The sequence below is a fragment of the Phodopus roborovskii genome, unplaced genomic scaffold (genome assembly GCF_943737965.1).
Source record: "Phodopus roborovskii unplaced genomic scaffold, PHOROB, whole genome shotgun sequence".
Classification (NCBI taxonomy): Eukaryota; Metazoa; Chordata; class Mammalia; order Rodentia; family Cricetidae; genus Phodopus; species Phodopus roborovskii.
This window is the reverse complement of record NW_026126576.1, coordinates 1222680-1236074: the sequence shown is the minus strand read 5'-3', so window position 1 is coordinate 1236074 and position 13395 is coordinate 1222680. Positions and strand designations below refer to the sequence as shown.

General features: G+C 43.8%; 1 protein-coding gene across 2 annotated transcripts in view; it reads left to right on the top strand.

Annotated features, from left to right (window-relative positions):
• Window positions 1-2406: 2406 nt before the first annotated feature.
• The window catches only part of Eogt (EGF domain specific O-linked N-acetylglucosamine transferase), a 33435-nt gene continuing 22446 nt past the window's right edge, over window positions 2407-13395 (top strand). The window contains exons 1-8 of one of the 2 annotated variants that reach the window (XM_051203508.1): window positions 2407-2538; window positions 3098-3323; window positions 3941-3994; window positions 5469-5692; window positions 7017-7117; window positions 7954-8062; window positions 11886-11980; window positions 12710-12814. In XM_051203508.1, the coding sequence (XP_051059465.1) occupies window positions 5483-5692; window positions 7017-7117; window positions 7954-8062; window positions 11886-11980; window positions 12710-12814 (620 nt within the window). In that variant the 5' untranslated portion in view covers window positions 2407-2538; window positions 3098-3323; window positions 3941-3994; window positions 5469-5482. Of the gene's footprint in view, window positions 2539-2938; window positions 2959-3097; window positions 3324-3940; window positions 3995-5468; window positions 5693-7016; window positions 7118-7953; window positions 8063-11885; window positions 11981-12709; window positions 12815-13395 lie in introns of those variants that run through there. The other variant, XM_051203509.1, reaches the window with a different exon arrangement.

Here is a 13395-nt window from a genome sequence, read left to right as displayed (position 1 = left end):
CCTTGGAATTAAGAATGATAGAGGGAGGCATGGCACTTGGTATCAGAAGCTGGGTGGGGAGGCCGCAGCTACTAGGCCTCTCTTGAGAGCACTGAATAGCATTTAGCATGTAGAATGTACCAATTACATGGTATTACAATTCAAAATATTCTTAAGTATGGATGATTTCTGACTTAGAAGAATTTGAGGTTTTTTGTTTTGTCTTCCCCCCCAAGAAAGGATCTCACTAACTTTGGAACTTGTCCTGGCACTTGTTCTATAGACCAGGCTGGCCTCAAATTCATAGAGATCCGCCTACCTCTGCCTCCCATCTGGATTAAAGGTGTGCGCCACCACCGCCCATCTGGAATTTTAGTTTTTGTTGTTAAGTAAATGAAAAGAATATTCACGAAGTATTTTCCCTCATCCCTCAATTATTTAATAAATTGAAAGTTTTATTTGAATGCTTATTAAAAAGCACATGATTTATAATATTTAAAAGAAAGCCCCCCAAGATTATTTTACTGTTGTTTGTTTAATATTATATACATCTATATTCTAGGGTATCATCTCTCATTTTCATTACAAAAAAGCTGATCGAAATTTTCCTTATTCTTGGTTTCCTTATTCTTTAGTGTCAGTTTGAAACAACAACAAAAAATCAGCTACATACATTGTAAAGGGCTAAAAATATTTAAAATAATAGACTGACAAATGAAAGTTAATGTAAATAAGCATGGATCTGGTTTAAATAAAGATTTGAAAGTCTGCTAATGTATTTCATCTTAATATAATTCAGAGAGGTGCTTCTTTGTACATAGAACTGTGTGCTAAGACACGCAGCATCAGAGCTACCATATTCCTTCCTTTTAGTAAACATCTAAAATAATTCTCTAATCTGTGAGGTAGTATATTCGTGTGTGTGTGTGTGTGTGTGTGTGTGTGTGTGTGTGTGTGTGTGTGTGTTGTACCTCTCAGGTAAGTGAGAGTATCCTTTTCCATGGAGTAATATGTAGTGTAGAGAGATATGGATTCCTTTTTGCACTTGCTTAGTTCTATATTTGGTTCTCTCCATCAGTCAGCAAGTACACTGAACCATCTTTGTGGTCCATGAACTAACCCTTGAACTGAGCTAAAAAACAATATTACAATTTTATTATTTGGGGTTTGTTTCAGTAACTGAAAGCTAACACAGCACAGCTAGCTTATTCACTCAATTTTCTGTTGGTGGCATTTGAGTTTATATTAATATTAGCTTAAAGAGAGCCAAAACTTAAGATCTTATATTTTGAAGAAATCGGGAATGGCTAAATTACAGTAATACAGACTCAATCCCATTTTTAAAATACCATAACTTGTTTCTTACACATTTCAGTGACTGCTCAGTGTGATGGCGTTTAGAAGAGCACCGGGCAGATGGCACCAGTTTGAATAGTTTTCCTTTGCAATTAGACTAAGCTGTGTTTAGAAACCTTTCACCTATGGCACTTACTTTTTTAATCGTATATTATTGTACTTCAAAATAAGCTCATTTAAAGTTGGTTTAAAATGACTATACTCTTTTGTTTTTCATTGACTAGCTGGACAGTTGCATTTCCTGACATAACAAAAACAGGTTGGCAGCAGATATGCTGAAAAAAAAAAAGATCTCTGCTGTGGTAAAATACACAAAGCTTGCAGGTTAAGTTGTCTTTACCAAAGCAAGGTAAAAATCATACTTACTAGTGTGAGTTAGTAGTAGTTAAGAGCACAATAGATTGAGTTCAAGGCCTAGTACCCACTTGGCAGCCCTCCTGGAGCTGGGTAGAGGTAAGCTGAAACTGCAAGGTACAGGGAACAGAAAAGAGTGGGAGGTATACATGCAAATAGTCATGATCACATCAGCAAGCAATCAATAGAAATAATCATGAAATAGCAAAATCACAAAAATTAAACTTGGGCAGTTCATGGACAGGTAAAAACTCCCGTGGAATCTACAGTGTCTTCACTACCAACCATTTGAGAATCAGGGCAGCAACTTCTGCCTGGAATGAAAAAGTAAAATTGGAGTCCTAGGTGGCATGTAAGGCCCATGGACCGCCTGCGTACTCTCAGGTGCTGGTGGCCTGCAAGCACCTGGAGGAGCCGCCAGGAACTTGTAGTCAGGTCTCCCGCATTTGGGGAGAAGCATGCGTGTATATCCTACTTTTGGAGAGATGGAAATAGGTATCCTTGGTCCGGGGGTGGGGGTGGGGAGAGAGGAATGTAGGCGGGTGTCCCGCGTCTGGGGTGAATTCAGGCGGACGTCCCACGTGGGTTAGTTTGCGGATCCTTGGCTGTCTTGACTGCCTTAGGCTAAGCTTGGCTGATGGATGGTCAACAGTGTCCTCCAGACAATCAGGCCACAAAGTGTGGCCCGTGTCTCTCGGGTCCGCCCTGGAGTCCCAGGCCAAGGTGTCGCGGCTGCTCCCTGGCGCCCCCTGGCCCGGGTTGGGCGCCCGAGGTTTCCGGTGCATAGCTGCCGGCGGTGACGCCTTGCTGCTCCGGAGCAGCCGCCGCTTCTCCACAACCCAGCTGCAGGTGGGCCCCCGCGTCGTTCTCGCCTGCTCCCCGCCCGCGCCTGCACCCCCGCGGCCCCGCAGCCGGATGCTGGATCCTCGATCCGCGTCCGCGGCCTTCAGTTCGTCCCCCGGAGGCTTCTGGTGGCTGCGGGCAAGGGCGATGCCTGGCCAGGCCTGTCCTCATCCCCAGATCCCCAGGCTAGGGCGGAGTAACTCTCCAGATTTTCCCCGCACACCTGGAATCCAAGCTCCTGCCTGGACAGCTCGGTCTCCAAGCAGCCCGAGCCGGGGCGCAAGAGGCTGATTCCTCCACATCAGGAAGGGCTTGACTTTCCGCAGACAGCGGGGAGACAGCCACCTCGGCGGCGCCTCAGGCAGCCAAGCCCTGTCTGAGCACTGGCTGCTCACCTTCCTTGGCACTTGAGTCTTTGAGTCCCAGGTGCACTTAACTTTCGATCTGACCACTTCTGGCTGTTGCCAAGCATTGCCCAAAGCCACTCATGCGGTCATCCCTGGTAACCCCAGGTCTCATCTTTCACAGCGTTCAGATTTTTACCTTTTTCCTCTTCTCCTTTTAGGCCTGTGGAAATTCAATCAAGCCATGCACGAGTGAAGCGTGCTTGGCCGTTTTGTGCAAAAGGACGCAGTAGCCTCCCCTACTAAAGCTTCCATTTGCTGGAACTGGGCATCCACCCATCCCTGCCAAGTTTTGTGAGAGGACTCAACTCCAGAAAGGCTTTCTGCCAGGCCCTGAGGTTGTACTTTCATGCTCCACAGCCACCATCACCCAGCGCATGCAAGTGGGTACGTGCCCTCCCTTGCAAAAGCCAACTGTCTGATCTGCCTCTTTAGATTTTTTCCCATGGCCAAGGGTTACTTTTCTCCATGATGACTGAGTTTAGTTAACCAGTGGAGCTCATGTGGATTTGGATAACCGAAATTCAGGACTTAGTCATAGCTGTGACTTTATGAGCAAAAAGGTGAGTCCAAGGGCTGGGTGGGTGGCCTGCTGTGATCCTGGGGTTGGCACCGGCCCAGGTAGCCCTGGGAATCAGAGAGCAGGATTACTGCAATGAGAACTGGGAACAGACTGGTCCTAGGAATGTCTTCTCTGCTAATTATCCAGTTGTTCTATACTGAGTGATGTCGGTGTGGGATGGGCTACCTTCCTCCTGCTCTCCACTAACTTCTGTTTGCTGTGTGAGTTAGTGTGTCCAGGCCCCTTTCCCTGCCCCGGACTTTGTTTTGAGAGATTTGGTATTCGTTCACTAAGGAAGAGTAAGCATCCTGAGCCAGGGCCTCTGGCTAGGGGGTTTTTGGCTAAATTATTTTCCCTTTTAGTTGTTCCTTTACATTAAAATACCAGATGAGTAAGGTGTCTTGTGGCTTGTTTTTGCAGTAATGAGCTTCATTTCTTTCAGGTTTCAAGCTATCCAAAACATCAACAGCTTCTGGGTGATCCCAAGGATTAAAGAGTTAAGTATTTTTCTTATTAAGTAGTTATTATTTTATCAATATGCATATATAAATTTTATGAACTTGCTAGTAATTTGCTGTTAGATAAAAGTTCCAACAAAAAATCCTAATTTGAGTTTACAAGGGATAGCAGCATACTCTTCAGGGCTCCCAAAGTAAGAGACCTCTTTGGTTACTGCTCAAGCTGGCAAAGGACTTGTCCCCAGGATCAACACTGTTCTGACTTTACCACCCCAGAGCCCTGGAACTTGAACAGAGCAGCTTGTGTGTAATGGTGAAGTTGTGTTGTTTTTATATCCTTGTAAAGCGTCTACTTTACTGTGGAGCACCTTGGGTGTGCTCAGTTACCTTATAGAAGAGACACTTAGAGAAAAAGAAGCCTGGCTGCCAGTAGAAGAGGCAGAAAGGTGTGAGTTTGTCAGGGATATAGAGGAAGAACTCACTCGAGAGATGTCTTTTTCCCTAGGGAGGTGAGCAGAAATCCAGGAAATTCTTGACCATTGTCATTTTTCACAATGGTAATACTTTGTTCAGTTTGTTCAGACCCATATGGAGAGATTTTTTTTTTTAAATGAATTCTTTCCTTCTGAAATCTGATGATGGCTAGTTTGTGAGAGAAACTGATAGTACACAGTTGATGGGGGGGGGGGGAACCCACAAATGTTATCTAATAAAGGTGTGGCTTGGAGAGATGCAGGGTAGCTGAGCCTTGTTAACAGACTTAATGATGAAATACAGATGCCTAGGCTTCTGTGGCATGGGAAGTGGTTCAGGCTAGGGATGGTTTGAGCTGCAAGGTTGTAGCCATCTATCTGTAGCCCACTTTCCTGGGCACTCAAGGGGATGTGAGGGAGAGATAGGCCTGTGTCTGGGTCCACTGTTTACTAATGTATACAGATGCATTTTTTGGGGGGTGAACCCTCTAAATAATCAACTCTTGGGATATATTTCCCATACTTGTATACCTTGTCCCTAACACGGTGCTTGTATATTGCAAGTACTCAATAAACATTTGGTGTACAAAGAAACACCACTTGGTGACATAGTAAAGTATATAGCTTAGCCATTTGGTGCTTAACTTACTTATTTACTGTGTGGACCTGGAGATTAAACCCAGGGTCTTGTGCATGCTAGCAAGCACTCTACCACTCTATCACTAACCTATATGCCCCTCCCTTAAAGAAGGATTTAAACATTTTAAAATAAGGTACTATTTCAAATTTATTCTTTGTGAATTTCACACATGCATATAATAAACTTCAAATATATTTGCTCCCAACAGCCTTCCAACTTCATGTCCTAAAAGGTGATATAGACCTGGCTGGCTTTGAACTCATAGAGATCTATCTGCCTCTGCTCATGCACTGTGCTTAACTGTGTGTGCCACCACTCCGGTCTAAAGAGGCTTCCTTAGTCACACCTATCTGTGACTGCCATCACCATTGGCCATGATGTTTTCAATTGTATCTCTAGGTCTGCAGGTTGCTATGTTAATGCTGCTTGCCTTTGGAGTATTGCTTCATGAAGTCCCACTGAGTGGCCAGGATGAGGCTCATTCTGAGGCTGACAGTGTGCCAAGCAAAGCCCTGTATGACTACTCCAGCCTCCGCCTCCCTGAGAAGCACATTCCCTTCTTCTTGCACAATAACAAGCATATTGCCTCTGTCTGCAAGGAGGATTCCCATTGTCCATATAAGGTAGGTCTTTTTTCTCCTCATTCATGTTCTCCTGTTAAGCATGCTATCTTTAGGGTGTCTTTTATCTACATCTTTTTGTTTTTGTTTTTGTTTTTCAAGACAGGATTTCTCTGTGTAACAGCCCTAGCTGTCCTGGGTCTAGCTCTGTAGACCAGGCTGGCCTTGAACTCACAGAGATCCGCCTGCCTCTGTCTCCTGAGTGCTGGGATTAAAGGCATGCTCCACCATCGCCTGGCATTTCTAGGTTAATTTTTGAGGTAGCATACAAAGCAGCATGCCTCATGATGGCATTTTCATGCATATGTTTTCTCGAATTCATATCTTGCTCTCTCTCATACAAGGACACAATTTAGTCTGGCTTTTTATTCTGTTTCATAACTCATAGCTAAAACTTTGTTTTACACTTTCTCCATGAGTCAATCACTGTTTTCATTTCATGTAATATTACCTAAGGGATGGAAATTAGCTCAAAACCATATCCCACTCACAAAAAAGGGAATTCAGCCTTAAAACCTCTGTGAAAATTAACAGGTAGCTAAAGCTATCTGCATATTCTGAAAAAATAACTGCAGGAGATTTTGGGAGGAAAAGAACTTTTTGTCAAAGGAAAGAAAGTCACACCTCTCCTTTGGGCACTTAGGAGGCTTCTTAGCACTTCATTTCAGTAGTCACACCTCAGCTTTGGCTCCAAACAAGTCAGGCTGTGAGCTTGGAAAGTGCTCCAACAGAGCCCATTAAGATGTCTCCGGAACTTTAGAGATCAAAGCTAGGCATTGTAAGACACTTCCTTTCCCATGGTGCTGGCACAGGAAGCACCCGGAGTCTGACCAGTGTGGTTCTCGGGTCTTGCAGAATAGTCCTGGCCTCCTGGCTGGTCTGGATTGAGGTGTGGAGTCGCTGAGCCATCCTTTTCATAGAATATTTTGGTAACAAATTCCAAAGGATGTGTGTGTTTTCTTTCTTCTCCTCCTTCTAGTGACTGATATAGAATCAGGTTGCTTTCTGAGAAAGATAGAAGACAGTCCCTTAAGAAACCTCAGGAAATCCTAATTTAGGATGTCTTTGTCAGTCTAACTAGAGCCTGGGCATTGGTTATGGAGGAGTGAGCAAGGACAATTGTGAAGACTGGAGCCTGCCCATCTCACAATGTTGCATGAATATATATACATACGTACGTACATACATACATACATATATATATATATATATATATATATATATATATATAAATGTAAATGTGAAAATTCTGCCAAGAAAGGTCTAAGAGTCTCCTCTAACCATCAGAAGCTGGGAAAATTCTAAAGGTATACATTTTATATTCTAGAAACATCTAGAAAATCTCAACTACTGCTGGGGTTATGAGAAATCCTGCAAACCAGAGTTTCGATTTGGCTACCCTGTTTGCAGCTATGTGGACATGGGATGGTAAGTCTCCTTACAGAATCCCTGCCTCCTGTCCAAGTCTGTGTTCTTTGAAGTTCATGTTGATGCCCTAAGTCCCAGCTAGACTCTCTGGCACATAATAATTCCTGAAGATGTTAATTTACTTATCCAGGTCACGAATTCAAACCCTCTCACAATGAAATATCCGTTATTTTTTTCTGTCAGAGGGAGAAACCACATTGACTATAGAACCCCCCTCCCTGTGTGTGCCAAAAGATGAATAGGAAGTTTCTTTAGATTCTGAAAGAATATCTATCTATGCTCAAGAAAAGCCAAATATAATTAGTAATTCTAAGTACATGGATAATTAGTTGGGCAAAGACCACATGGTAAATAACACTTTATTTTCTTTGGTTCTAGATGACCCTAACTTCATAGATTTCTGTTGTGTCTTTGTGGATACCTTGTTTGGTATCTTTATGTACCTGGTGATAATTTTGGGGGGAACTGTGATGGCACATGTTAAAAAATAAGGTATAAATAGACTTCTATTAACTCAATCATTAGAAAGAAAATCCAAAGTTAGAAAAAAGAAAGTAGGTGGGGGGTGAGGGGTAGAAAGATTACTTAGCGGTGAAGAGCACTTGTTGCTCTTTGTAGAGATGCTGGGTTCAGTTCCCAGCACCTACATGATGTTCACAGCCACCCATAACTCCAGTTTCAGGGCATCTGATGCCTTCTTCTGACCTCTGTACCGCCAGGCATGCACATGTGGGCACATACATATATACATACATACAGGCAGACTGCTAATGTGCATAAAATAAAGTTTAAATAAAAAGGAAAAAAAGTCATAAGATCTCTTTCTTTGCAAATAGGACAGACACTCTGGAGTCAGCTGCGGACATGTTCTGGAAGCAAGCTGACTTTGGATATGCCCGAGAGCGGCTGGAGGAGTTACGCACGCTCTGCCAGCCAGAGAGAACAGTGAGTGTCCAGCTGCTTGAGTAAGCTTGCTTAGTTTACTGTTTATTATGTGTTTTATTATTTAGCTTATAATGTAAAAACAAGATGGCCCAATAATATAGCTTCTCTGTGTAGCCCAGGCTGGCCCCAGACCCATAGTCTTTCTGGTTCATCCTTGGTACCAGACTTAGAGGTGGAAACTAGAGGTAGACTTGTTATAGTCAAAGCTAAACTCATTCCACTCATTGTCTATAGAACAAACACAGACAAGTACTAGTGGAAAGTAGAGACAGGAGATTTATTCTGTGTGGTCACATTGGGAAAGGAAGGGGGAAAAGTGGTATTGTGACTCTCTCAGTGACGCTCGCCCACGCATGCATGCACGCACACATAGACCATCCTCAGGGTACTACATGAGCTTGAAGTTTAAGTAGATGGAGACAGGCATGTGCCATAAAGCAGTCCAGTAACAGTTTGGCCCTGCCTGCCACTGACCCATTGTTGCCTTGAGCTCAGTCTTTCCTGCAGGGTGGTCTGACAAGTGAAAACTACTGTGGGAAATCTCTTTCTAGGAGAAAGTTGCTGCCCCTGCATCCTCTCACTCCCAACCCTCCTTCTCTCTACCCTTCTTCCCCCCTGCTTCCCTTACCACTTTTTCTTGCCACCCTCTCTGTCTCCCAATCCCTCCCTCCTACCCTTGACTGGCACCAGGTTTCAGTCCTTTCCTTCTTGACATGAAATTCCTGAGGAAATTCCAGTTCCTTGGGGATCATTGTTTCAGTCATCTTCGAGGCACAATAAGAGAATGGGTGTCTTCATCCCTGGCAGGATGGTGGTGGCACCACCATACTCAGGTCAGAGTTGTGTTCAGTGTTCCCAAAGTGTTTCCCCTGAAAAGGCCCAGATTGCTGTATTTTGAGGCAATTAAAATATTTTTAGGTTTAGACTTCCCCCAACATGAGCCAAAGAAGAAAAATTGACAAGTGTCACCTTTACAGATTATTTGTCAGTTAGGGGCAGGTACTATGGCTGGACCATTACTGATCTTTATTTGTTCAGTTTGGTGTAGTTATTACAGCAGGGCAGATAGACAGAGGCCACTTTTCTAGAATGACAAACAGGGCCCTCAGAGAAGGTAAGCAACTTCTCCAAGGCTACATAACGATCCTGTAGAATTACACAACTATACACTTAGAATTGAAAGGCACATCTGTGTGGTGTGTGTGTGTGTGTGTGTGTGTGCACGCACGCGCACACGCTTCTCATGAATCCATGTCACACTCAGCATAGCCAGGCAGTAGCTTTAAGTAGTAGATATGAATGTAGGTCTTTGACTAAAGAGTTCAGATCCTGATTCTTGGGCAAGGTCCTCAACCTGAAAGAAGTTTATTTTTCAGCCTTAAAGCCATGTTCACGTTGCAGTGTGCAATAGGGATAAAGTGAACTTTTGTCTATAAGAAGTCTCAGCACAGGTTCTGGCTGAGGACCTGAGTTGTAACCCCTGGAATCCACAAAAAATAACCTGGATATGGCCATGCATATATCTCTAACCCTAGCATTGTGGGGTGCAGAGACAGGAGGATTGCTGGGAGCTTGCTGGATGCCAGCCTCACTCCAGGTTTAGTGAGAGTCCTGTCTCATGGGTATAGAGTAACAGCGCAGGGCATGTTGTGTCCTCTTCTGGCCTCTCTGTACATGCATGTATCATACACACACTAAAACTGAACATATGCTCTATTGGAGGGTGTCATCTTCAGACCTGTGTCAGTTGTACCAAAGGGAATAAATGCTATAGTTGGGAGTCATAGCCACAGGGACCTATAATAGACATTTTGTTTCAGCGTATTTGGCTTCAGTCTGGCTGCTCCTTCAGAGATGTTTCATGGTAGCTTGTGCAGAGCTTTCTTGGACATCCATTTACCTTGGCGTGTACTATGCTATCAGCAGGTGACCCCTCTCATTTGCTCTTTTGGATACAAAGAACTGTAGATTAAAGAGTGGAGACTGGAGAACCCAGATCAAGGTGCCAGCCCTCTTCCAGACTGCAGACAGCTGCCTGTCCTTAGGTCACTATGGTGTGTAAAGAGGAAGGGCACTCTCTGTGGTCTCCTTTAGAAGGACCCTGTAGTGACTTCCTATTGCTGTAACCAAGATAACTGACGGGAAGCAAGTCAGTTTATTCTGGCTCACAGTGTAAGGAGATCCAGTCCATCACAGCTGGGAAGGGTTGGGTGCAGAAGCAAGAGGCACATGATCACATTGCATCAGCTTTCAGGAAGCAGAGAGGGGATGTGGACAGGGCTATCAAGTCTCCAGGAGTGTTCCCAGAGACCCAGGGCTCCAGCAAGGCTTCATCTCCTAGAGGCTCCACAGTTTTCCCAAACAGCACTGAGTCTGAGGGAGACATTTAATATTCAAATCAGAGCAGGTACAAATATTTATGAAGACTCCTCCTCATAATCTCAAAAAGCTCCGTCACCTACTACTGTCACAGTAGTATGACAGATGGTTGATTCATCTTCACATTTTTTTATTTAGTGTGCATATTCATGGTGTGTGGAGGTCAGGAGACATCCTACAGAAGTTGATTCTCTACTTCGGCCACGACAATTTTTTCTTCTTTCTCTAGGAAACAGCTCAGGTCATCAGGCTTTGGCTGCAAGCCCTTTTCCCCCTCGAGCCGTCCTACCATGCAAGAGTTAGGGCTTCAATATGTACTTCTCAGGGATGCAAGCATTCAGTTCATTTGTGATCTTTTAACTGACTGGATTCACAAACACTAAACAGGGCAAGCTTCAGACTGCCCTTTCACTAGACATGTTAAGGAAAACAATTAAGTGGTATAAATGATGCCCAGAGCAGAAGTTCTTGAGGCAACCCTCTCTTTCAGCATGTAGTAGTTTATTTGAAGGAGAGACAGTCTGTGGCTGTGGACTTTTCATCAGTTAGAACAGCTTACCCTTTCCTTGCTGTTGACAGAGTCCCCAACATTTATGGGACAGTTTGCAGAAGTGCCTCTCATTCAAATTTGGCAAAAGTCCTGCCCAGACTTGCACTTGTCTTGTACATGTGCAGCTTCATTGTTTCCTTTGACTCCCCCTTAGAAAAGGCTTTCTTCAGTACTTAGGAGTCTGGGGGATTGTTCTTTTTGGGTGAGTGGGGCTGGGTGGGGACTGAAGTGAATCACATATGTAGTTCTTGGCTTTAAAACTCGAGGGCTGAGGAGGTGGCTTAGCAGGTACAGGTACTTGCTTCTAAGCCTGACACCTGAGTTCAGTCCCTGGTTTCCATGTGGCAGAAGGAGAGAATGGCCTCCTGCAATTGCCCTCTTGCCTCCATGTGTGTACAGAGGCACGTGTATACATGCATAAAATAAACAAATGTAACTAAAATTATTTTTTGAATGAAGCAGTGTGTGGTGACATTTGTCTGTGTTCCTGGTACTTGGGGGCTGAAATGGGAGGAAGATCCTGAGTCTAAGGCTAGCCTGAGCTATAGAGTGAGACCCTGCTTTTCATATATATATATATGTGTGTGTGTGTGTGTGTGTGTGTGTGTGTGTGTGTGTGTGTGTATTATATATGTGAGTATATACATATACTACTTAGATACATATGAAGTGATAAACTAGAGCATTTGGGAAATTGCCATAGTAAGGTAAAACATACAGAGACATATAGATGTACTCCTGACCGGACTGCTGGAAAGGAGAAAACTCAGAAATAGTGGAGAGGTCCCTCTGCAGGGAGGTGACACAGAGCACCATCAGCATGGGCAGCACAGTGAGGCCTCACAGTGCTAATCCTGTCCCCAGCTGACTGTCCTCATCTGGATCATGTTTCAGAGTGACTCGAGTCTGGTTTGTTCCCGGTACCTTCAGTACTGCAGAGCTACTGGTCTGTATCTGGACTTAAGAAACGTCAAGAGGAACCATGACAGGTACTTACTTATGTGGTGTGGTCACTGGTAAAGCTGAAGGCTTTCTGAAATGCTCCCAGGTGCAGGGCTATGTCTTGGGTTTGTTTTGTAGAAAAATGGTTGAAGGGTTAGGGAATAGGTGAGGAATGGGTGACCCAGGCCCTTTACCTAACTGTCGCACTGCTGACTCATGGGTGTACTGGGTTCCTTGCGGTCCTTTATGCAGCACATGCTTATAAGTTATGGTCCAAAGAAGGGCGTGGGGATGTGGCTGTGGCAGGGGTGTGCTTGTACTGCATGCACCAGACATGGTGGCATGTGCTTGCAATCCTGGCATTCGGAAGGTGGAGGCAGGAGGATCAAGAAGTTCATGGTCTCTTTGGCTACAAAAGGAGTTTAAGGTTACCGTGGGTTACAAGGAGATTGTCTCTAAATAAAGCAAAATAAATCCAGTGGCTGGAGAGATGGCTCAGCTGTTAGGAACATTAGCTGTTCCAGCAGAAGATCTGGGTTTGATTCGATTCCCAGCACCCATGCAGTGGTTCACACCATCTCTTATCTCTGGTTCCAGGGCACCACGCATGTACATGGTGCATAGACATGTATGCAGGCAAAACATCCTTATACACAAAATAAAAATAAATAAATCTTTTTTTTTAACCTGATGAAAATTTTGTTAAGAAATTAGTTCCAACCCAGCAACTTGAGTCATAAGAAATATCCCAGCTCAACTTTCTTTTTATTCACTAGATTCAAGGAAGATTTTCTTCAGGGTGGTGGAGTTGGAGGACACTGTAAGCTGGACAGTCATGCACTGATGTCTGAAGGTCAACGCAAAAGCCCTCTGCAGTCTTGGTAACACGATTTTGTTCTCTAAAAATATGTCTCTAAAGTATTTGTGTTTGTTTTTGGCATTTTTAGGTTTTGGGAGGCACTCTAATATGGAAAAAGTTACTTAATTTGTACAGGCATGAGCTTCTGAGAAATGGCAGGGTCAGATGAATCTCTCAGTTTAATTGGAACTAAATATTGGTTTACAAAAATTTAAAAAGCAGCTATAGAGTTTGCTGTTTGTAAATGAAAGAAAACTTATTTGACACGAAATATTATTAACTCACAATTTCTGTCTGTGTTTTGGGAAGCACATTTTATAAAGCATACTACCCCTCCTCTAAGAGCTTGCTTGGCTAATGAAAACTCGAGCTCACCTATGTAACTATTGTTCAGGTCAGAAAACAGAGCATTTGAGGCACTAGGCACTCTCCTACCTTCCTCTCTCTGAGGCCAGATGCTGCCCCAACTTTTACCATCATTAATGAGATTTTGTGCTTTAAAACTTTTTAGTTTTTAACCATTTTAGACTCATGGAGATTTAAACATCATTCAGTCGTTCCTATTGTACTATTGCTCCAGCTTCCTGGAATGAGAATGTCTCA